At 40.7% G+C, this 26,394-nt stretch overlaps 2 protein-coding genes across 2 annotated transcripts; one reads left to right on the top strand and one right to left on the bottom strand.

Moving 5' to 3' along the window:
* The first annotated feature begins 898 nt into the window (after window positions 1–898).
* Window positions 899–18,813, top strand: LOC308133696 (intestinal mucin-like protein). The gene is made up of 19 exons (XM_080501180.1): window positions 899–1,285; window positions 3,871–4,124; window positions 4,326–4,497; window positions 4,892–5,136; window positions 6,562–6,745; window positions 8,351–8,558; window positions 9,332–9,501; window positions 9,591–9,660; window positions 10,510–10,628; window positions 10,722–10,753; window positions 10,836–11,004; window positions 12,314–12,409; window positions 13,041–13,081; window positions 13,498–14,052; window positions 14,457–14,555; window positions 16,248–16,376; window positions 16,475–16,514; window positions 16,588–16,708; window positions 18,477–18,813. The coding sequence occupies exons 2-19, from the start codon at window positions 3,876–3,878 to the stop codon at window positions 18,649–18,651; spliced, it is 2,874 nt and encodes a 957-aa protein (XP_080357306.1). The 5' UTR covers window positions 899–1,285; window positions 3,871–3,875; the 3' UTR covers window positions 18,652–18,813.
* Window positions 18,814–19,379: 566 nt separating this feature from the next.
* Window positions 19,380–25,692, bottom strand: tollip (toll interacting protein). The gene is made up of 6 exons (XM_080512638.1): window positions 25,552–25,692; window positions 23,268–23,417; window positions 22,450–22,632; window positions 21,626–21,778; window positions 21,177–21,261; window positions 19,380–21,069 (listed from the first exon to the last, which is right to left on the bottom strand). Exons 1-6 carry the CDS (start codon window positions 25,582–25,584, stop codon window positions 20,843–20,845), a joined length of 831 nt encoding a protein of 276 aa, XP_080368764.1. The 5' UTR covers window positions 25,585–25,692; the 3' UTR covers window positions 19,380–20,842.
* Window positions 25,693–26,394: the final 702 nt, after the last annotated feature.

Raw genomic sequence — 26,394 nt, forward strand, 5'->3', positions numbered from 1 at the left:
CCTGGTACCACCACAAAGGGAGCTACAACTAAACCTGAAGAAACAACCACTGCAGAAGTCACAACTGTCACAAAGAAACATACTACAGAAACTACTGGCCCTGTAACCACTTTAACTACTAGTGTTGTTGAAACCACAACAAAAGCACCAGAGGTCTCCACAACTGCCAAAGAAACTACAATTGTGACTTCCACACCGAGTGTCACCACCAAAACGACTGAAGCCCCTGGCACCACCACAAAGGGAGCTACAACTAAATCTGAAGAAACAACCACTGCAGAAGTCACAACTGTCACAAAGAAACATACTACAGAAACTACTGGCCCTGTAACCACTTTAACTACTAGTGTTGTTGAAACCACAACAAAAGCACCAGAGGTCTCCACAACTGCCAAAGAAACTACAATTGTCACTTCCACACCAAGTGTCACCACCAAAACAACAGAAGCCCCTGGTACCACCACAAAGGGAGCTACAACTAAATCTGAAGAAACAACCACTGCAGAAGTCACAACTGTCACAAAGAAACATACAACAGGAACTACTGGCCCTGTAACCACTTTAACTACTAGTGTTGTTGAAACCACAACAAAAGCACCAGAGGTCTCCACAACTGCCAAAGAAACTACAATTGTGACTTCCACACCAAGTGTCACCACCAAAACGACTGAAGCCCCTGGCACCACCACAAAGGGAACTACAGTCAAGTCTGAGGAAACAACCACTGCAGAAGTTACAACTGTCACAAAGAAACATACAACAGGAACTACTGGCCCTGTAACCACTTTAACTACTAGTGTTGTTGAAACCACAACAAAAGCACCAGAGGTCTCCACAACTGCCAAAGAAACTACAATTGTGACTTCCACACCAAGTGTCACCACCATAACGACTGAAGCCCCCAGCACCACCACAAAGGGAACTACAGTCAAGTCTGAGGAAACAACCACTGCAGAAGTCACAAGGAAACCAACAACAGGAGGATCCACTGTCTCTGTAACGACATCAACTTCCAGTGTCGTAAAAAATACAACATTTGTTGTAGTCACTGGCCCTACACGGTTCCCAACTCCTACTGCAAAGACTGGGTTTTTAGAAAGCAACACTACTGTTGCATCAACTACAATTACAACAGGAACAACTCTCGCTGCCACAACCACTATTGGTCCCATAACAAAGACACTTCCAGGAACTACCTCTGTTTACCAACCAGGAACAACTACTATTGGCACCACAGCCTCAAGTGTCTGTTCTTGTTTCTACAACGGAACTTCATATCTCCGTGGTAGGTTACATTCATTTTTCTCCCGTGTCTTTTGTTTATTTATTTATTGTTTGATCTTATTGGTACTTTCTTAGTGTTTTTTTCATATCCTTATACAAAATTTTTAATTTGATGCCATTTGGACCTCAATCTCAAAGCTTTTTATCATTCCAAACATGTCCTTTTCAACCATAGTTTTGCCCACCAAAATCGTTCCTGTTTTTTCTTGAATATTCAGAAATTCAAATTTGGCAGTTTGGTATCTGTTAGCAAAGTGGGTTTTCTTCTCATTAATTCAAAGGGACAGCGTTTAAGATTCCTTGGGCATGACACTCCTATACAACTTGCACATTTCAAAGGTTGAGAACACTTCATGGAAAACAATACCGCTGATGATTGTTTAAAGCATTTTCTACCCACACAAAGTGATGGAAATGTGCTTTACAAGAATAACCATTCTGAAATTGTGTCCGTGACATCAAGCTGCTGGGTAGTTATTATTAGTATTGTTTTCTTCCACCTTGATTTTTGGCATTGAAACAAATCGTTTGATTCCGTTTCATTTCAGCACTCTTCTACTTTACTTGTTGACAACAGCCACACAGATAGAATGGCAAAACAGAAATCTTTGCTGTGTATCCAATCTTTTTTTTTTTACCTACCAATATACAATAATTGAGTTCACATCTTGTCTACTTTCAGATATAGATTTTTCTTTTTTTTTAATTTGCAACAAGAACAACAAACACATGGAGATTTCTGACAGCTGCAAATTTGCTAATTTATGGCTTGCCAGAAATCAAATTTAAAAGCTGGCACACACGACAGGGTAATCAGGCTGATCTTTGTCCCAATCTCCATTCTCGAGTATCATGAGCACAGGTCAGATTGTCGGATGTCTGCAAAAAACATCGTGTCTGATTTTCCTGTGGTGTGGGGTGTGTTAATAGTCATTTTGTCAGTCCGATCTGCTCGGAAGGAGAGATCGTAGATAATTAACGTGTTCAATATTTGCAAAATCCGGTTGTGTGTGTTTGGCTCTGAGCAGAGCTGAGGGGCAGGGGGTGTGACGTGTTCACCGTGCCAAACAAGCTGAAAGCAACACTGCTGCAGCAGTCTAGTCCAGAAAGTTCCCGACTTGTAAATGCGTGACGTCATGAGATTATACAATATTAATTCATTGGGCAGTCTAAGTGGACCTGCACGGCACTGTGATCACACAGTTTTACTGTATTGTAGTGCGGGCAGTGCGCATACAGGGACCAGGAGACGGACTGTATTGCTCAGCAAAGCCTTTATTTAGACCTTCACATGCTCTCTGCAAGTCTGGTCTGCAGACCTTGCGCAGGTCGCGGGTGCGCACAAGATTGTATTCATTGTGTTGTATTGTATTTATTGATTATATTGTGATTGTTCAGAGGGGGAGGCGGAGGATCTCCTCACACAAGCAGTCAGTAGGTTCTGACGCATGCACTGTTGGTAACAGGCTGTGCGGTCATAAAATTTGGGCTGCACACGTATACGCACACTGCGGAGAGCATTTTAAGGCCTTTGGGTATAACACGTACACGCGACGCTCTGGGGGGTGTGCTCAAGCGCAACCTCACCTCGGCTCAGGGTGTCATGTACAATACATACGAATCTTACGTGAACAAGACGACAAGAATGCACAAACGATCACTGAACGATAACCCGACAATGACAGGACAACTCAAACATCAAACTATAACTCATAACCAAGATAACACATCAGAAATCAGAGAAGCTTTTCACACAATCCTTTGCGCCGCCCCCACTTCACTCAGTGGCTGCTACATTATTATTCCTCACTGCTCTTCTTATTTTCGTTATTTTCCATTAATTTGGTTGGAGACTGGTTCCACCGTGTGAATGCATTTTGTGTTGGAATATTATTTCCTCACCTTGATGGCGAGAAGATGTGCGCTCCATGAATTCTTGTTTCTGCAGTTATATCAGACATGACCATTATTGCTATTAAACTCATTATTACAGATCAACCCTCATGGAGCTAAACGGACTAAACAATCAAGAACAAAAACATCCTTCAATGCCTCAGTGACGAAGATTTATTTTATTGTGTCAAAAAGATTGTTTTAAACACTCTATATCTGCTCCGCTGCGCATGTGGGCGGTACAATCCGAGAACAAATCAGGATATAATAAAAGTATCTGATTGGTCGGGAGATGGCGCTTTCATTCTCTGCTCCAGAGTTAAACATCGGAGTAACAGGGTGATTTGTCAGAAGTGAAAATGCTTCGCAGTAGGGAAATTGCAGGGTTAATCCTGAAGTTCCTTCGATCAAAGAAAATCCCAATTTGTGACATGAGTCTGAGGTTGATTTGTGGCAACATGTTTGTTTACATCAACATCATACCATGTTTTACACTGAGTCACGTTTGACTACGGTAGATTTGGAATATTGGGCATGAAGAACAGACACCTATATATCTCCTTTTATAGAAGTCTATGGTGAAGAGCCTGCTACTCTGACGTCACTGTTGTCTTTTGGACTCGTCTCATCTCTTAGTAATTACAACTGTTTCAGTTTGGTGCACTAAATCCTTGTCGTTTCTGTTTTTTGCAGGAGACATGGTGTACAATATGACCGATGGGACAGGATGGTGTTACGTTTCATATTGCAATGCTTCTTGTGAAGTTGAGACACAATCCGTCCCTTGCCCAACAACACCGACTCCCAGAACAACTGCACCTTCTACCACTATACCATTAAGCACCACCACCCCTCCCATACAGTCAAGCACAAGTTATCCACCGACAACAACTCCTACCTTCACCCCCACAACAAAAGATTGTACCGATGTGTCTCCCCCGAGAAAGGTGATGAAAGAACACATGGTCTTTTTTATTGAGATTTTAAAACACCATGAACCTCCACCATGATAGTCATTTAATGATGGTGGAAAAGTATTTGGTGAATGCAACTGCATTGAAATCCATATTTAAAGAATTTTCTTTAACACTTTGTCATGCATCTGTATGATTTCCTGTTTGACGGACTGCCTCTCCATTTATTTTCAGAATGGAGAGTCCTGGAAGGATAACAATTGTACCACATCAACCTGCACCAACGGAAAAGTCACAAAGACAAACACCACGTGTCCCTCCACAAACGAAATCATCTGTGTCAATAGAGTCCAAGCAGTCAAGGTGTATGATGATGACGGATGTTGCTTTAAATACGAATGTCCATGTAAGGTTGTTTTTTGTTTTTTTCTTTCTTCTAATATCCTGCAGATCATTTCTGTCAGTGTACTACAGTCATATTGAAAAACTGAAAGAAATGCTTGCTGAAGGGCGCCAGTGTTGTGCATGCAACAAAATTTTAAGAGAAAACAAGCTGGAAATAGAAAACATATTTTTGGGAAGTTTTGCTGTATGTTGCAGAATAGTCCACAATCATGTCTGCCTAAAACAAGCAACCTTTATACAAAAAAAAAATGCTGTTCATGTATAGATGGCAAAAGTTCAACACAAATCCATATCAAGAGGGATTATCACTGTGGCAAATGTTGAAAAACTAAATATGCATTTGCTATGTAGTATAAATTCCACTCATAGCTTCTTTATTTTTCTTTATCCTGCAGGTGCTTGCAGTGTCTCCGGTCTGTCTAATTACAACACGTTTGATGGGAAACTATACAAATTCAACGAGAAGTGCTCCTACTATCTGGTTAAGGAGATCCAACCGAAATACAACCTGACTATCATCTTGCATAATAACTGTTATGGTTCAGACGTCACATTCTGTCGAAAGGCCTTAAATATTATTTACAAGGACAATGACATTGTGTTGATGCAGCAGAACACTTCAGGAACGTCAAAAATTGTGGTAAGCGATATAAAAAAAGGTGTATTTTTGTGTTACAATTACACAGCGTTGATTGTTTCGAGAGCGTTTGCTAAAGGGTCAATGTGTATGATTCAGTGAGCTCTAACAATGAGTTCACAGTTTGGTAAATCATACGAATGTCCCCACGTCATGTCACCTACAGATACTGCAAAACTTTCAATCTTGTGTTGTTGCACATTTCATACTACTTTAGTCAGCCGCGGCTCGGGAAGATCCATTCAGTACGGATCAGAGATCGTCACACACATTCACAGCAACAGACATACTTAAAGTATTTCAGTGTGCAAGTGTCGATGCTGGAATCCAGAGTGCTGACCAACACAGGACAAGGGAGAAAATGCAAACTCCTCTCAGAAAGATTTCTAAGCTCAGAATTCAACTGAAGTCTCCTTAGTAGGAGGTTTGAATGGTAACCACAACACCGCAGCACAACATGTGACCAAATATCTTAAAAATATACATGAAACTCGGCAATATTTGTAGGACCTTTCAGTTTCATCTTTCAATTTGCAATTTTTTTACCATCAAAAACACAAAGTAGACCGACTGGAAGTTATTACTTTTTGCACTGTGGCAGGTTGACTCAAACATAGTGTTTATATTGTATTCTCGCCTTATGCCGAGGATGCCAACCACTACGTCACTGTACATTGTCGACATATCAACACAAAAAGTGTTATATCAGGTCAGTTTTTACAGGGTTGATGCATCTATGCAAGCTACTTTACCAACACGTTTCTGGTATTTTCTCATGCAAAGGCTGGGTGCAGAAGTCGCAGAGCGCTGTGCGTCCACAGCTCAATGGGCTCCAAACTCACCGTAGTCATGATGCGCAGTTCTCACACTGCTGAAATGTTGAGTTCACTGCTTTAATAGCATTTACATCGCTGATATACCCACCAGAAGTGGATGCTGCTGGCCGAGTTGCAGCACCAATCTTTCAATAATATATAGCATTCATAAGCACACAAATGCATTGCATGCTGATTATTAAACCCTATTTACTCATTCTCCTGCATGAGGCTACTACATGTCAAGTACACTGCTATAGTGGACACAATCAAGTAAACCCAAATGTATCAGTCAAATTAAAGGTCACATTAGTTGTTGATTAGTTGTTTTAATCGCAAAAAACTTGAAGAAAAGAACAAGATTACTGGTAAAAAAAAAAATAGCTAACACCTTTACATCCATCCCTCCAGCCTTGACCGTTACTTGGCCTGTCAATTAGCAATGAAACCAGCATATGCTTGATAGTACAGCTTTAATCACCACTTACCCGAAACTCTGAATCCTACACACTGATGCTTTAATAGTTCATCAGTATTATGGCCAGTGCTACATCTGGTGTTGTTCTTAGTTTCTAACTCTTTTCTGATGTCATTTCTTGTTATCTTCCTACAGGTGACGCTCAACAATGAAACCATCTACCCAGAGTTTTCGAACCATGACGTCCTAATAACTAGCACAGATATGATGGTGACTTTAACGATCTCAGAGATTGACACAACAGTGATCTACAAGGGCTCCTCATTCAGCATCGAAATCCCCTCTTCTCTCTTTAAAGGAAACACAGAGGGACAGTGTGGTGAGTCAGCCCAGCGCCCAACGCTTGCTTTTCAAGTCAACGCTACTCAGCGACGACTCGGCCACTCACTGACTTTTAACTCGATGCTCGATCAGTCATATATCATTCTTCTAAAGTCAATCGGAAAAGGTGGAAGGTGGAAGGTGGAAAAGGACAAATTACATTTACTCATATTACTGTAACTGAGTATTTTTTTTCTGTACTTGTACTTTTTCTTTTTTTTTGTTTTGAAACTCAGTACCTTTTAATTGAGAATGTTCTTATAAAAGTAGTGTAAGACACGATAATTTCTATTGTATCACTAACTGAGTTCAAATCAAATTGATATGCAATCGGTTTGACATCGCTACTTTAGTATTTGACAGGTAGAGCACAGTTTCATATCAAAGACTGCCATAGTTTTGGTTTAAAGACATGGTGATGGTACCTGCCGCTAGTGGTTGGTCTTCATTGGGTCTTTCAGAGAAAGTCACTTTTGACTGTCAACCATTTTGAGTCCCTGTCATTGTAATTTAAAATGTAAAGTTGTTCATTTTATTGCGAACAACTACATTGAGATTTCTCTCCCATTGTTGTCTTCTGCTCCTCAGGGGAGACCATTCTCCCTCTGTCAAAAAAGATAAAAAAGTAACTTTTTTTTCTGAGTTACCTTTACTTGAGTACATTTTTAGACTAGTACTTTTTCTTGTGAGTAAAATGTTATCAAAGTAATTACAATTTTCCTTGAATAGAATATTTTCGCACTCTTTCCACCTCTAATCAGATCATCCAATTCAATCAAAGCATGAAATATGTAGCAATAGTGACACTTAATACCACCCCGGATGTGATTATGAGGTGACTGGATGATCTAACTGCTGGAAAACTCAATGCCTCCATTCATCATTCCAATTTTATACATGTTCACCAAACTCAGTGTCATGGGGTATAACAGGATTATACACTGCTGATAACTCACCAGTTCATTACAGACAAACAATCGCGCACTCACCTGCAGGACAATAAATATCGTATATACCTTTTGGAGTGTGGTAGGAAGCCTGGATAAAACCCCAGGTGAGGTGAGAGAGCTAAACATTACTCCACAATGGTCATGACCTCATGACGCCACTAAGTCTGGTTTTGTATTTAATGAAGTAAGCATGGGTCTGCATTTTCAAGTGCAGTGAGTTTTCCAACCATTAATATTTCAATGTTTCTGCTTAAATTCATCTTTCTGTGCTTTATTCTTTTACCTTTGGACTTTTCTTGAAAAAAACTTTTTTATAGCGTGAGTGAGATGCCAGCAGATTTGTTGCCTTCATCTTCTGTTTTACATTGAATTGAACAGCTTTATTGTCATTGTATGTCACATTGAATGAAATTGCATAGGCTGCTCCCTTTGTGCATATATAGAAAGCATACAAATTGTACACACAGGACAACTTATTAGGTAACATGAAACATGATTGCATATGATGGAGATATTTAAACACTGTCCAAGTTCATTCACTTCTTCAATCAAGCCAGTAAGAAGAGATACAACCTGTCTTTGTTTGCATGATTTGAGTCATTGAACTGACCAGACGTGATTCCTGAAACCGAAGCCCACGTCTTCTTTTCCAGGAACTTGTGACAACGACCAGGCCAACGAGTGCCGCTCTCCAAACGGACAGGTCGTGAATTGCTCTGAGTCTGCAGCCCAGTGGGAGGTTCCTGACAGCGAATGTATCCCCACCACCACCTCACCGCCCATCAGCACCACAGCACCCGCCAGCTCCACCACACCACAGGAACCCTGCAAGCCTGTGCTCTGCGACATCCTCACCGGCAGGTCAGAGCAACCACCAACACATTTCTGCCTTTTTTTCATGTGGGATACCTGACAGGATGCTTATTCTAAGCATTTTATTAGCTTAATTCAAAAAAACAAAAAAACATGAACAAAGTTTAAACTGTGGGAGGATGATCCCACCCTCACTGAGTTTGAACCATTCTGAGATCTGTAGAAGAACAAAAGTGTAACCTGTTCTAATTAGCTCAGACATGTGAAACTCATGGTTCCACTAGAAAAAAATGCAAATAAATAACCACAATCCAAATATGATTATTCAAACTAAATAGATTCAATTCAAGTTATTTTACTGCTTCTCAGTCATTCAAAATTTGGCTTACAGGTAGACGATATGACCCTTTTGTTGCCCTCACCAGGATCAAAAGTTGCTCCTCTCTGACTTAAATGCTTTCAATTTGAAATATTTGTTTTTAAATGCACTGCAAATGTTTTAACTACTTTGCACTAAAGTTTTGATTATAACTGTAATTTGACTCAAATCAGACAATATAATTGCCCCTTCATTCTTTTGATCCTGATTTATTATAAAATATTTAAAATATTAACAGGTAATCGTAATCCTGACAACCCCCACCCACCACCACCTCACCTCACCACCTCACCTCAGCTAACCTCATTGTTCTTCATGTTTTTACCACAACATTTATTGACAACTTATTTCATTTATTGTCAGATTTAAAGATGTTTACTTCTTTCCCGCCATTCCCTGTGAGTGGAATTTCTTTTTCTTGACACCACTTTCTCCTCTGTAGCGTATTTAAAGACTGCCATGTATTCGTGCCTCCGAGCAAGCATAAGGGTATGTGTGAGACAGATGCTTGTGATGGTGGCAACCCGTGCTCCATCCTGGAGGCTTACGCCACCGCATGCTCCAGCGCAGGAGTTTGCATTGATTGGAGGACCAGTACCAAGGGGCAGTGTGGTGAGTTATATGTTGTTAACGGTCGACTGTGACACTGCAGCTATTAGATTCATTACAAAGAGTATACGTTTTGGATTTTTGGATTACAGAACACAAGTGTCCCAGTGATAAAGTGTACAAGGCCTGTGGACCGTCTGTACAGGAGACATGCAACGACAGGTGAAAGTTTCAACAAGAGCAAATATTTTCATTTGTTAATCTTCAGCTGTTTTAGTTGATGCTGGTGGCGAGACAAAGTGTTGAAACTGGCTATGAACCCGATCTGCATGTTGCTGAAATGTATATTCAAAGACTGTGTTCAAACTAATACTCTGCAAACTATTCTGAACATAGTTAAAATAATCTAAGGGTGTGGCCTCATTCTCAGCTGACTTAGTTGATTTCCCATTTGAATGAGTCCCTGAAGCACTTATGACTTGTGTGGAAGCTGATCTCAGGGCACCGACTGATTGTGTCTCACTCAAACTATCCCTTGAGCGTGTTTGCATTCATGAATGTGGAATATCATGTGTGTTTCCCAAATTGTGCAAAAATACTGGAAGGAGTTCATGCTAATCAGTTAATATAAAATGGCCAATGTGATTTAAAAGGGTTTTTCTCACCAGCTGAGGCCCAGTTTACATGTGAAAACACAATATTTTTGTGTTTTCGTTTAAAAAAAAAAAAAAGTGGATCATTTGGGTAATGGCCTAATGGATGGAGGTGTAACAGAGTCTCTTAAAGGACAGTGTGTACCACCTGCACATCAGTGTAGGTTTATTGCTGCAGTTCCTAGACATTGAAGTACGTCTGACAAAAAAAGAAAATCCACCTTCTGTATTGATCCAGTACCTGAATCCTCACTGCTCAACACAGCCACAGGACCCAGTCTTTCTTGCCACTGCAGTAATCTAAAACATACAAATGGATTGTTGGAATTGTTAATTCGCAATAACAAAATGTATTTGTTGGTAGTATGTAATATTATTTAGTCTGAACCATTACCAGTAATTACATTTCTCTCATCAGGTACAGAAACAAGTCCACGGGGAATGAGACAAAAAGTAAAGACACCAAGGAGGGCTGCTTCTGCCCTGAAGGCAAAACCCTGTTTAACAAAGTCCAAGACACATGTGTTGCCTCCTGTGGTGAGACTCCATGGAAAAATGAACACACAAAAAAAACAACTTTCAACTTTACACAAGCATATTGACAGCCACTTGTGTTTGTTTGGCTTTCAGGCTGCGTTGGGCCCACAGGAGAACCCAAACAAGTGAGAACTCTGACTATCATCTTTTCTGTACATTTATAAAACATGAGCTGTGCGTCTAACACAGTTTGTTCCTGTTCACCAGCCTGGCGACACATGGGAAAGCAATTGCAACACGTGCGAGTGTAACAATCAATCCACGAGTGTGGTGTGTAAGCCATATGACTGCGAGCCGACGCTGCCCCCAGACTGCAGGGAGCCCGGCTATAATCTCATCAAGAAACGCGTGAATTGCTGCCTGGTTGATATATGTGGTCAGTTTCTGAGTCACAACTGTGTACACCTGTCGTTCTCATGCAAACTTGTCTCTTCTGATCAGAGAAGAAGTGTCATTGTGATGGACTCTGATCACGTCTCCCAAGCGCAAGTATAATTACGCTGACCTGAGAAAACAGGGTATCCAGGTTAAAGCTTGCACAATAACAAACCAAGTCAGTCTCGAAAGTCATATTACGTCATGTCGAAGCATAATAAACTTCACAAGTTAACTTGAAGCGTTGTTTACCGTCGAACACATTTTAATTCAGGGGCCACATACTGGACACCCCAATTCCATCTTCAGTGGGCCAGAACAATAAAATAGTGGATGATAACGTTTAAATTTAAACTTTAAGGTCAGATTGAATTGGATTACAGACGATTTTGGCCAACCGACCTTATGTTTGACTCTCCTTTTGTTTATTATCAAATCATTAATATAATCATCATACAAAGGCCAGAAAGTAACAAGACATTACAGTTTTGATGAATGAAGAAAGAAACAGCAAAACATTATTTTGGCAAATTATGCACACTGCAACACAAAGTCAAAGTGCAATGCATCGTGGGATTGATCCACTGACACATTGGGGAGATATTCTTTGTGTATAGAAGCTGGCACATGAATCCGTGCCACGCACACACGCTCATTATGTACTTACCAGTCGCCACACATAAACTGTGTGAGGGAGTCAGAACATCCAGAAAATTCCCAGACACAGTTCGAAATTGTGAATTCCACCGAGAACAGCCCCTACTTCTGCAATTAAACCTGTGCTACCCACTATACCACTGTACCATACGGGGTATTGTGGGTAGCACAGCATAGAGTGCACAGCCACTGAGAAGCTCTGCAAAACCTTTAAATAATCAACCAATAGATGTGCACATTGATGTATGGAAGTAAATTTGATAATTTAACAGTATTAACACAATACTGGAATAGCCAAATATTGTTAGCGAAAAAACAATATTTTTAAAACATTTAATAATAATCAAGACACTTTTAAAAATGCCCAAAACAAAAAGCAATCAGATCTTTAAAGTCAGTCACTTGTTTATTTTCCCAAATGCTCGAACAAACCCAAGACAAGCTCCTATTTTGGCAAGAAAAAGTAAACAGAAGCGCAGATCGAACATATCTGTGTTCCAGCTCAGTGATCAGACTGACTGCATGACAGAGCTGTGTGTGTATCAGCAGGGTCATTCTATATTAACTGTTCTATATTAAAAATAATTTTAACATGGGGAGAAATCGCCATTTTCAAACAGTACTAATAAACTGTCAATCTTTGTTTCCTACAGAATGCAATGTAACGTTGTGTCCTGCTCCCGTCACCTGCTCGTTGGGCTTTGAGCTCAACGTTACTCAAAACTCCTGCTGTCATATCTACAAGTGTGGTACGTGACTGATCTGTTATACCTCCTGATGTGTAATAAGTAATGTTGAGCTGTGTGTCCAATACATAACATATCACAAAATGAAAAAAGAAATTATAGTTTTACATTTCAGTTTACATTATTTAGATGCATGGGCCTTTTTATTGTGACTCAAAGAGCGGATCTGTGTGATTTTAGTATTAAATAAGTAAAAGAAGTCGGCTTTTGAGATAAATCCTGGTCAAACATTCCCTGTGGTGGTATTGAAGGTCAAAGTCATGCTATTCAGACAATTTTTATTATCAGAAGTTGATTTTGAAGCCAAATACTGCCAAGAAATGAGGGTCCATAATGAGGAGGAGCAGTAGAAACAAATATGATGAGAGGCAGAACACCACACCTCATCCAGACATTCATTCCTATCAGATATGCTTATCATTTTACACTTTTATCAGATTTTTAAAGATAATTGGAGCGGAGTGTCATTTGCATTGTGACTGACATGTATGCAGGGTAACTGGGTGTGTTTTTGTATGTGAAAAATATGGGTCCTAATACTGAACCATGTGGAACACCACGGCGAACTTCAGTGTTCCAAGAAAGGAAGGAATCCCTGATTAATCCAACTCCTTTCTTGTTTTTCTTCATCCAGTTCCTAAATCTGTATGTGTCTACAACATGACTGAGTTCCAGGTACGCACAGTTCAAGTTCTTTGTTCACGCAGTCTCACAGTGTCACCGGATTGGGGTGAAGTGTATGTTGGCTGTCACATGTTTTCCACAGATACATGAAAAATGTCAATGGATGTGTTTAATTCAATCTCAAAAAAGTGCCACGGGTGCCTTGGTGTGAGTCACTGGCTTCACGCCCTGGATCTTAGACATGTAATTGGATAATGATGGGGGGATATTTGCACCCTTAATTTGTTACTGAATTACTAATCTATATTTTAACTTTTAACTTTTAACTGTATTGACACTGACACTGACAATTTGACTTGAATTGTCTGTTTCTTAGTTTGCACAAATTCATTGACACAATAGACTGAAATCACTGTTCGGGTGGGAAAACTTGATTGAGAGCAATAGTATGTAATGTGTTTCTGCAGATTGGCGAGAAGATACCGACACCAGACAAACCTGAGGGAACCGAAGATTCATCTGGATCTGGAACAACACCTGGACAAACAACACCTGGAGAACCAACACCTGGAGAATCAACACCTGGAGAATCAACAGGTAGACAATCAACACGTCACGGACAAACAAGACCTGGACAATCAACAGGTGCACAAACAACTCCAGGACAAACAACTCCAGGACAAAGAACTCCTGGACAAACAACTCCTGGACAAACAAGACCTGGACAATCAACAGGTGCACAAACAACTCCAGGACAAACAACTCCTGGACAAACAAGACCTGGACAATCAACAGGTGCACAAACAACTCCAGGACAAAGAACTCCTGGACAAACAACTCCAGGACAAACAACTCCTGGACAAACAAGACCCGGACAAACAACATATGGACAATCAACACCAGGAGCGACCTTCATACCGCCGGCCTGCCATGACTGTTACTGTGGCGCCAACGTGGATCCTGTCACCAAGCTCAATGCCATGAAGTGCACCCCGAGAAAGTGCAACAAAGAATGTTCTGCAGTAAGCTAACACACACTTTCAATACAGACAAAGCAGCCTTGTCACCTGGTTCAAACTCATTCAAATCCTCACAGTTGTCCATTTCTCTGCTCTTAACTCATCAACTTCAAGAAAAAAAAAAAAATGCTCAGTTGCTGTGTGAAATATTCAAGCCACAAACTTTATATCCGTGTTCCAAGTTGAACCACTATCAGTTGCAAGACATTTAGCATTGGGACATTATTCCAAAGGTCACCATGAATTTTCAAAGCTTGTTAGACTGAAATGGTGGCAAAATATAACGGAACATTACGATGGATTTGGACCCAAAACTCAAAATGTATTCACACGAAGCAGAAGTTGGATAAATCTCCTCCTGCCGAAGTGCAGTTTTCTTAATGTTTCTGTATTCTCTTTGTTCCCAGGGTTATACATATGAGACTTCACCTGATAAGTGCTGTGGATCCTGTGTTCCGACGAGCTGCGTTTTTACTGCACCGACCAAAAAGACAGTGATTATCAAGGTCAGTATGAAGCCAGCCAGCCACTGGGGGGGCATATATACAGCTGCATGATGGCTCACTCCCTCCTTCCCACTAAGTGAGAAGTGAGAAGGGAAGTGAGAAGGGAGCCAAGGAAGACGGTGAGATTAAGCCTAGTCCATCCCTTCTGTACAGACCAGTCCGGCCTCTGATGACATGACGCAGCCTTGAATAGTTCTGATTCGGAAAACAAGGTTCCAGGAAAACATTTGGTCGATTGCGTTGAGAGAGAGTCATGAGGGCAGAGTTCCCAGGCCAGGATAAAAACAGGAGTTATGATTAGAGGATGTAACAAAGAATACAAAAAAAAGTTTTCTGGAATATGTGTCCTGAATTTTGTTGATCTCATTTTATGAAATGTATTAGTTTCTCAATCAGATATTCCAGCTCACAGGGGATTAGATTAAACCTTTCAGAAGCTACAACAATAGAATTCATGCTCAAAACAAGCCGTAAAGCACATCATATAATTCACATGGATGATTTTATGGCATGAATCTAATATACGTCTCCACTTATCACACATCAATACTGCAACTTGCTCACAGCTGCCAAAAAATGTGTCATGAACATTAAAGGTGTACAGGAGGATGTTCTTTTTCCGGGTGGATCATCAAGACTATTGGTCCTCCCAATTGTCAATCATTCTGGTGATATATTACATAAGGCCATCGTACGTGCTTGTCCCTAGGTAGCGTGGATCTATTAGTTTTCACTTTCTGCGCATGCGCGCTTTCGGAGACACGAAAACATGTTTATTCACAATCCCTGATTCCGGTTGGCTTTACACATATTCTTTTAAAAATGTTTGCTTGTCGTAAATAGACTTTCACTTACCGGTGGTGAGTCTGACATAGTGGAAAAAGTGCAAATCTTCTTGTAAAGTGAGCTTGTGTGAGCGATGCCGACTTGTGACTTGTAAACAGCGTGCACGAGGAGAACTGGGCTCGTGCATGTCTCTCGCACACGTTTTAGTAGGCGTTCCGTCTCGGGAGCAGGTAGAGCGTTGCGCATGCGCATTTTTTCAAAAGGTGGAGAGGTCGGTTCGTTCCTAAAATTCGGGAAAATCCTCCTGTACACCTTTTAAAAAAAAAAAGAAGAAGAAGAAGAACTGTATCGTTGTCTCGTAAATAGCTTTCTATATTTTGTCTTTTTTTGTCATCACGGTAATAGTTTCTCTGCTTTTCTCTGTCTCAAGCTTCTCAGAAACTCTAAACTTTTACTGATTAATTTCTGCTGCACATTTGATCATTTCCGGTGTGAATTTGCTGTTTAGGTTTTTCTTTCTGGCCACATCTTACTTGTGCTGTCAAATACAATAGTGATGGAGTTGGTTTTTTTTCTTCTGTACTGTAACAGCTTTCTGTTGTCAAACAGTGACAGCTAGTGGTCCCAGGAGGTGCATACCACTTTATTTGGATCTGTAAATTCAATTGCTTGATCAGTTACACAAGAATAAAAGGTGACTTATATTAGGGAAAACACTGTAATTCCCTCCAAAAATCCCACTAAAACCAAGAAACAAAAGCTAAGCATTGAGGCTAACTTGGAATTTAATCACAAGAACGATGTCGAGGTACCGGTAATTGTTTTCAAGCTGCATTTGGCTGTGTTGTGTCATTACAAGAAGGATGAAACATTGGGGTCTCCTAATGCTGCTTTGTGTTCACACAGGTCAATGAGATATATAAATCCCCAGATGACCCCTGCACGACGTACCGCTGTGTGAAGGACAACGGACAGTTCTCCATCGAGAAAAGTAAACCGATTTGTCCTGATTTCAACCCATTGGACTGCGAGCCGGTGAGTTGGCGAGACCTCTGGGGTTCACAACACTGACCCCCTCATTTCCCGTCTAACGTGTTGTCTTCCTCCTCCTCCTTCTCCTCCTCCTCCTCCAGGGCACGGAGACCACTGATGCTACAGGATGCTGCAGAAGCTGTAGGCATAAAACGACACGTGGACTCCACGACAAACACCGTGCTCTGTCGGTAACAGGTGTCTTGTGTTTCAGGTAAGCTCCGCCGCGTCTGTGAGAGGACGATGAAGACGACATTTATCACGGTGAACGAGTGCAAGAGTGTGACGCCGGTCACCCTCGCATCGTGCAGCGGACACTGTGGAAGCACCACCAAGTTAGTGCACGTTCAGTCACCTTCTACCCAAATTGTGCTGCATAAAATGCTTCCTCTTCTTAAACAACCTGCATTTCATTTTGTGTTAAAGCACTAGGTTGATAATGTGAATCACCATCATGGTAAATTTTAATAGAAAGATACCAAAACTGCTATAAAACTACTTGTTTCCCTCTAATTTATTGAATAAATACAGTAAATGCCATCTTAGATATACGGAATATAACATTGGTCTGCTTTGGCTCCCTACAGGTTTCACCAAATGATTTGTTGATTCGACTTTTTATGTCATTTTACATTTTGTTGTCCAGCAGACATTCTTTATCTGTCGTTCGAGAGTTGATAATGATTGAATAGTTTGATAAACATTTTTATCACATTGCAACGTACTTCTCGGTAAGATGAACAACCATAGATGGATTTATTTCCTTTCTCTTGCCTTGATTGATTTTAGATATGGGATTAGAAAAGTAAAAATGTATGTTGAAATCAGCCTTAAGCAGCTAAAGTGGCTAAAACCGTTATAAAAGGGCTAGGGCTTGCAGACCTTTGGCAGTTAGCAGATTGCAAAATCTGCTATCACAGCTAAAACCACTACAAGAGGAAAGAAAAAGAAAAGGTAAAAGAAAAGGTAAAAGAGCTGCAATGGTTCCCAAAATAGATAGAACATCCGAGGCCACGTTTAGAAGACATTTCAAGTGAAAACCTCAATTGTCTGTTTTCATTTAAGAAGAGTTCTGAAAACGATGTCGTTTTCATGTTGGGCCACTAGTAGACGCTGTTGGTTAGTTTTGCAATGAAACCACACACACATGCAGCAGAGAACAATCTGCTATAAACATTAACAACGGGAGAACACAGGCATTTATATGAACAGACGACTACGTTGGATTTTTACTACAAGTGACTGTCAACTATAAAACTACCAAGTCCCAGCATAAAACGGAGTGGGAGTCGTGACACTCTGGAGGAAACTTTGTTTTTATTGTTCATCTACTGAGCATGTGCACAACCACTATTTACTACGGCTGTCTACACATAGATGGAGCCCAAAAGTTTGTTTTTCCCATTTCCATGGAAACGGAGTCGGAGCGCTTTCAAAAAGTAGTTTTCGGTGTCTCTGAGCATGGGTGTCCAGTGAACGCAAAACCTGAAAACGTGTAAACAGAGCCCAAAACCAGTCTCTTCTGGTGCCAGCACCCGTTATTTTCTATAGTTTAGACCAGCAGTTGTGAACCTTTTGTCCGTAGGTCAGAAAAAGGTTTCCTGGAAGAATTCCTGTGAATCCCCCCACTGAGGTCTTGGTCTTAACATGCTTTTCTTGTCATGTACAAAAACACTATTTGCTTTCTTACATTTAAAATGACCTAAATCACATGATTTAAAATGGATAAAATCATTAGCTTTGATATCTAAAATGGCTAAAAGTATAAAATGATTGGCATCATTACATTTAAAATGACATGAACGGATACATCTTTACCTTACTGGCTTTATTAGATTTACTAAAATTGATCAATTATTGGCTATATTACATTCAAAATGGCTACAATTCTTAGCTTTATTATAATTAGATTGGCTAAAATTGTACAATTTTTGGTATTATCATATTTTAAGTTACCAAAATTATAACGCTGTTGGCTATTATTACATGGTTTTCGTCTTTACGTTGGGACCGCCGTGTTTGTAACATTAACAGCAAAACTTAACTCTTCATGGGTCAATGCAGTAAATGAGAGCTATGGTGTGTGTGTGTGTGTGTGTTCAGGTACTCGGCAGCAGCCAACGCCTTGATGCACGAGTGTGAGTGTTGTCAGGAGGAGAAGACCAGGAAGAAGCAGGTGACGCTGATCTGTAAAGACGGTTCCAAGATCGAACACACCTACACCGTAGTAAATTCCTGCATCTGTCGCAAAACAGAGTGTACAGATCGCAGACGCTGATCACTCACTGCCAGCTCTCCGTGAGGATCAGACATTCAGCTCAACTTTGTTTTTTTTTTTATATATTCCACTATGTGCTTCCTGTACGTACAACAATGTACTGCTGTGATTCATACTTTTCTCATCTCGTGATTACAGAGTAAATCCTCGAAATAAAGTGTTTCTGCAATTTAAACATCCGATTCTGAACTCTTTGTGGGAATGGGGGACTTGAAATGGGGAAAATCCTGTTGCACGCATTTCACACACCACAACACAGGCTGGATTAAACCCAACATGCAAAATACTGTAACAAAAATGACCAGCCACATGTCTCTGTGATGGAGACTGACAGGGCACAAACACCTGTGATCAATAGAGTTTTCTTGCATCTGGGAAGTAAAAGTTCACTTTGAAATGAAACTTTAAGAAGCCGTTTGTACCAAATGTCACAACAAGTAATTTTTCCCCCCCAATCAAACAGTGAATCTTCCATATGATCTAATAAACTGAAAGATTTTACTTTCATCCTTTAAAATTACTGAAGTAATGAAAATTCAAAATACAGCAATTCAACACAAATCAGATGTTTTCTTTGTTGGCCTCAAAACGCTCTTTTTTTGAAAGCTTTTAATTGATATGTTATTAGAACACAAATAACTGTGTGTCACCACAACTAAAATCTTTCACCTTCACCACCATATATTGTACAAATTAGATTATTCTGTGATGTTTTTTTTGCAGTCTTATGAGAGCACTGTGTTCACCAGGATCTGATAGCATTTCAATGTCCAATGACTTTCAGTCAGTAGTGTTTGAGATTTTCATGATAAAAAATAATAAAAAAAATACTAGCGATCATGGATATTATTGTAAATATTGCAGACTTGTGTGAAATAATCTATTTTGGGGTGTTCCACAAGTTGGTGTCTTGGGAACACTGAACACTGAACTTTACAGTAAGAAGACCACTGTTTGAGTGAAGTTTGCATGCTCTCCCTGTGTGTGTGTGTGTGTGTGTGTGTGCGTGCATGAGAGAGACTGCCTTACCCGTGTTTACTCATTTACAGCTTTGAAAACACAAGAAATGAGGACGTGCAGCGTTTTCCAGTTTTGGTCAGTGTATTTCAGCGTGTCATGAGAAGGAATGGACACCCACACTCTTTGTTCTCGCCTCGTGGCTTAAAAGCATCAATAAATAAAACAGTTTAAAACCTGCAAATCAAACTTCAGCAGAAAGTGCTCTGGCTTAAAGACACCGCGTCTCCGTGAATCAAAAGAACATCCACGCGGCGTGATAACACTTGAAAACACGTGGATAGTTTAGAAGTCACGGCCAGACAGCGTCCCTTCATACGAGACCTTTGGCAGGCAGCACGTTAGCAACAAAACCGGGTGTGAACAGAAACACAAAATATTTTACCTGTGGAAAAGATTAGATATGTGAAGCTTGTCTGTGCACTTGGAAGCTGTTTGTTTGTTACATTGAAGCATGAAATAACTTGAATCGAGCCTGCAGACATCTCAGACTGTCACTCGGCAAAGGTTAGCAACGTTAGCAATTTAGCTCACTCACTCTGAAACGCTACGATTCCACCAGAAACTAAGCAGTGAATGGGTGCAATGTTTAGCTTTCATTCATTCCTTCATCCTGTCATTAAGTCTAAAACATCTCAAATGATTCTTTTTGATTCTGAGTGAACTCAACAGTTTTATAGTTACGAAACATGTCACTGCAACTTACTATAAAACCTACGAATTACACACACACACACACACACAAAAAACAACAAAAAAAAAAACCACCAACAGGAATGGAAGATGGACACGCCACAGCTCCAACAAGTGCAAATCAAACTTTGGGATCAGGATGCGGACTGGGTTACCATGACGACGGTAGAGTACAATAACACTTGGGGGGGCCAATTCCATGTTTGGTTTGAGTCTTTTTCTGTGACACAAAACATTGATTCGACCGATTAAGACCAAAGTGAACGATCCGGGTCCGACGCAGAGACCGCCCACTGCCTCGGGACAGAATACAAGTCGTCTCTGTGATTACCAGCAGGGGGAGCTAGCAGGAGCTAGCAGGAGCCAGGAGTGTGTGTGTGTGTGTGTGTGTGTGTGTGTGTGTGTGTGTGTGTGTGTGTGTGTGTGTGTGTGTGTGTGTGTGTGTGTGTGTGTGTGTGTGTGTGTGTGTGTGTGTGTGTGTTTAGAGCTCCTCGGCCATCTGCAGCAGGGAATTGATGGCAGCGTCCTTGTTGCCCTGCTGTGCGTCCAGCACGGTGCGGACCACCTCCTGGTCCAAGTTAGGGAACATGTCCTGCAGAGCCTTCAGGTCCTCTTCGCTGCACACCGGCCCCCCCTGGCCCCCCATGGCTGGCATGCCGGCGGGCATCGTCATGGGCACCATGCCCTGGTTGTAGACTGCAGGTACTCCTGAAGTCACACACACACAGATCACACACCAGCTGTTCAATGTCAGCCCAGTCGTGTGTGTGTGTGTGTGTGTGTGTGTGTGTGTGTGGTGTGTGTGTGTGTCTGACCTGCGATGGGCACGTATCCGACTCCTTGCTGATACACAGAGGGCATGAGAACAACAGGCTGGGTCATCATCCCTGCAGGTAATGACTGAAAAAAAAACACACACACACACGCACACATAAAATAACTTTGAAAAACTTGTATAAGAACATGAAACTTCTCAGGAATGAGAGTTTTGGTATATTTTGGGGAACAGTTATGTATTAATGGGAGTTATGTATTAATATAATCATCTCTGTTGTATCCATCTCTACTAAGTGGAAGTAATGGAGATTGTACATTTCAAAACATTAGATATACAAACAAACCAACCAAACTACTATGAAAGACATTTATTTGCCTTGGTGCCTTATTAAATCTATAATTTTACAGTAAAATGATGCCTTTAACTTCACTGTCTCTGTTTGTTTTAGTGTGTGTGTGTGTGTGTGTGTGTGTGTGTCGCACTCACAGCGAAGGACATGACCAGGTTGATCATTCCCTCCTTGTCGTCGCCCTGCCGGCCGCTGAGGGTGAACCACTCGTCCACCACGCTGCCGTCCCTCAGGCCTTCAGGGATGGTCACATGTGTCCACGCTATCCTGTCATCCATGGAGAATGCCCTCTGCACTCACACACACACACGGAAAAACATCCTGGTTACTATTCATTTCCAATTCATTTCCAAGATCATTTTAACTCCTTCGTTACAAGACACAAAGCAGTTTTGTTTTTTAATAAACAGGCATCTTCTGACAAAAAATTTTATTCTCTCAAATATTCCTAGAGTAATGAATAATGGTCTTTAATATGAGGGACAATTGACGGTTTTTCAAAGTTTGTTTTATTCTCCTCAGAAAACAAAAGAAAATTTTAACATATTTAAATAAGGTCGTATGAAGCAAAAATTAACTGTTGGATGTTGACTGAACAACTGCTTCAAATAGGTTTTTGTTGTGTTACTTTAATATCACAATTATGGATTTTTAAAACTTTTTTTAATTCTATTAAGCATATATCAAGAACTTAAGTTATATAATCAAAATAAGATGATGCATTTTCTCACCTCGCTGGGTCATTTAAAAAGATCATTTTTATTTATGAACATCTGATCACTGATGAATGATGAATCATTTCACTGCGTTCATACATTTTTACAATTCGCTAAATTCTAAATTTCATTTGTTTCGACTTTGATTTACCGCCTTTGTCGTCGTTTCAAATAAGGATCTGAGAACTTGTCCTGGACTCTGGAGTCATGCGACGTACGTGACCAGTGGTTTTAACATCCTTTACCTCGTCAAAGATCTCCAGGTAGAAGGAGTCCACCCCGGGAGGCACCGTGCACTGGATCACCTTGTTCCAGCGGGGATTCTTGGCTCCGTTGTGAGCGGTCGGCGTCTCGTAGACTGCATAGCCCAGCCGGATCCTGCAGTACGGATCCATCCGGGTCATGCCGTAGTTTTTGGCCAGCTTGGCCTGGAAGAGCACAAAAGAAGCCGCTGTGGCTCACTGGCTGCTAATAAGTGGAATGTGATCCGCGCGGCTCCGCATTATTTCCTCTCTTTTTTTCGGAATGTAGACAACATTGATACGTTTGTGCAAGTCCCTACAAAAAAACATCCTCGGACCTCACACAACAATCCTGCTTATTTTCCCAGACACAGAGTATATCTGTAGAGATTCTAAGAACTATATTTCATCACATTTAAGAGACACACAGTCAACAGAAAGATGACATCTCCTAGTTTTTAGTCTCTGCATCTGAATATCAAGCCATCTTTTACTACATACGATGACATATTTAATAAAACAGATGCAGAAGGATTTTACACGTTTGCATTTCAAGCTTTGCGTTTGAATTGTAGTTTTAAAGAAAATCAAGTTCAAAATATGAACACACTTTCACATGGTAACCTGTTCTGCTCCGTCAAGGAAATGTGTGTCGTTGTGAGTTGAATCCATTGACAAAACTTTGGCTGTTTTTGTTTACTGGGCATGAAAATTGATGATGATGAAGTGTGTTTTTCAAAGGACTTCTAGGATTTTTTGGGGGGTTTGTTTTATTGATGTGTAAGGACGGTGTTAGATGATTTTTTTGGAGCTGTGTTCACCTGGACCACCGTGATGCTGAGCCGTCCCACCGTGCCGATGGCACCGCCGTACTGCAGCTGGCGAGCCGCCTGAGCGTCCAGCTGAACCTGCTGCTGCTGCTGGGTGGGAGTGATCCTCAGGAAGTCCTGAGGAAGCTCCCCGATGTACACCTGTGGACACACACACATACACACACACAGACTCAGTCTGCCTCTGCTTGCAGGAAGGTGAAAAATCCAACACAGACGAGACCAAAACCACCTACATGTCCAAAATCTGGAGGTTCCATTGTAGAACGGAATATTAATAACATATCCAATGTTGTTTTTGTTTAAAAAAAAAGCTACCTTTAAACTTTGAATCACTGTGTTTAACTGTCTTTTTTACATCCTAGAAAAAATTAAATGAGGAACATGTCGAAAGGATATAATAATCGCACAGATGATGAACACTTGAGTGAATATTGTCCATTATTAGAACAATATTTTTCATAGTCACATTTTAATATTTTTCACATTTGAAAAGAAAACAAACACAGACTCTGAATAAAATGGCACATTTAAAGCCCATTTTAAAGAATGCGACAGGTTAACACAGCAGAGACTTGAAGGACCTTTTCTGGTAATCCAGGACTTGTATACAAGTATAATTAAATGAATTGAGACAATCGGTGTCCAACTTGCACGAAATAAGCGTAAAGACCAACTTTATGTTTGCAATATATTTTCGTTTTTGGCATGAGAGCAGACTTTAAAGCCGATGATGGAGATGTTGATGAAGATTCAAGGAGAACCGATGAAAAAAGTGTATCTTACAGGATGGGTTGGGGCAGTGGTTCTCAATTATTTTCTGTCATGCCCCCCCGAGAGGACAGAATTTTTTTCAGGGCCCCCCCCCCCTGAATTGTACAACCATTGAGAACCTGATAATATTTATTTATTTATCTGTATAAACCACTGTATGAGTTGCTGGCACCAGCATTCTGCATACAATCGCCTGATTATCAAAATAAATTAATAAAATGAGCTGGAGGCCCTTTTTTTATCGTTCAAGCATGAATAAAGACACTCATCCTGAAAGTCGCGCCTGCCTCACGCCCCCCCTAACACCCCACCACGCCCCCCCAGGGGGGCTCGCCCCACCATTTGAGAAGCACTGGGTTGGGGGAAGTTACAGGAAACGCTTATCTCGGGCATTTGTGTTCAGGATATTTGGCTTTCAAGTGTAAGTTATGGAAAAGCAAAAAGATTGATGCTACAGTGATATTATATCATGAAAGTAGGGCATTTAGATAGAAGCATCAATGGTGATTTCCTCATCTCATCTGAGTCCTCATCAACAGTGGAGGGTAGGAAACAACAAAACATGTCAGTGTCTCAATAACTCGTCATGTGGCCTTGAGCATCAATTTATGGCTTGATGACTTCTCGTGCTGGACATGGAGACTGAGCTGATCCCAGAGGTTTTGTATGGATCCAGGTGTGGACAACGTGCAGGCCCCATTTGAGGTCCCCCAGTCTGCAGCAGTCGTTCACTAAACAATACCACCTCCATGAGCTGCTATATTGTGGTCCATAAAGATGAAACGAGGCCAGTGTTGTTCACGCAGGGGCTCATCAACTGGATTATTGATGTTCTTCAGGACCTCTGGGCTCATCAATGTTCCATTCACAAAGTGCAGCAAGAGACACACCGGCCCACACGGTAACAACTCCACCACCAAAGACTCGTCTGGTGACAACACTTAAAGTGTTGAACATTAGGATGAGGAGAACCGTTTCAATGCCAATCCTAACTGAATCCAAGAACTGTATTAGAAATGTACTGGTTCATTAATGGAGCAAACACCTGGTTAGAGAAAAGCAGATTGTGCACGAAACACTAAAACATTGAACAGCTGGATATTCAGAAGTTTAAAGAAAGTCACGTTAAATGTTATGAGTAGTTTAAATAGTGCTTGACCCATATCAGCTGGATGAGAGATAAGGATGGGTGAGAAATGGAAGAGGATGTGTTAACAAAATAAAACGATTGTGTTGATTTAGTTCAGTCTGGGTGTACACATTAACTGTTAGAAAACTATGTTCCTAGTTAAATTGGTGACAAGATTTCCGGGCCACACCGGACCAGACCGTCATCAGCTGCTCATTACATAATAGTGTCCGTGCTGCTGTGGGCGACTCGATGGTCATGGTTTGATAACCAACCCCAGTTCCATGTCAGCTGCTGTGTTTACATGTCAACATTCTGACGACAGCTGCACTTTATCCGCCGTCACAACACACCGATCGCACAGCGGGTTACCTGTCCTCTCTGGGTGCTGATAGTAGTCGCCATGACGTCTCCTCTTCACTTCAAATCCTGTTAATCCTTTAGAATCACAGAGTTTCACAGAAAGTCTCAGATTAACTCCGCTCGGATCAGGTTTGATACCGGAAGCGCTTTCTTCCGCTTATACTTCTTCGATGGGTATATCCGGTAGACTGGACTCGATCAGGCTCCGATGCTGCTCCCTAGCGGTGGAGATGGGACCTCGACCAGCAGGGACGGTTGCATAAATACGTTTTAGAATAGAATAGACAAGAATAGAATAGAATAGAATAGAAATACTTTAGTAATCCCAGGAGGAAATTCTTGCCACACAGCATAACAGATATCAGCATTGTTGAATATCAACAAAACAGTATTGTTGAATATCAACAATACAGGATACAATTAGATAAGTGATATTAAATATGAATATGTACAGGTTTAATGGTTGTCAATGTATCCAAAGAAAGGATCAAATGCAACAGCTTCAGCATAGTGCAACATGTTGAAGGACCCCAATCTCCTAAAATAATAGTCCTCAAGAATGCCCATATTGGCGTCCTAGATGGAAGTCAAGCTTTTAGTTTTTTCTGAAATAATAATAATAATTAAAAAAATTATATAAAAAAATAAATAAAATAAAATAAAATAAAATAAAATAAAATAAAATAAAATAAAATAAAATAAAATAAAATAATAATAATAATAATAATAATAATAATAATAATAATAATAATAATAATAATAATAATAATAATTCCAAACGTGCCCTGATGGTGGCAGGAGAACGTGTTTGGTTGAATTCTCACGAAGAAGACAGAACGGAAGTAGGGAGAG

The sequence above is a fragment of the Blennius ocellaris genome (assembly GCF_963422515.1).
Source record: "Blennius ocellaris genome assembly, chromosome: 1".
Lineage (NCBI taxonomy): Eukaryota > Metazoa > Chordata > Actinopteri > Blenniiformes > Blenniidae > Blennius > Blennius ocellaris.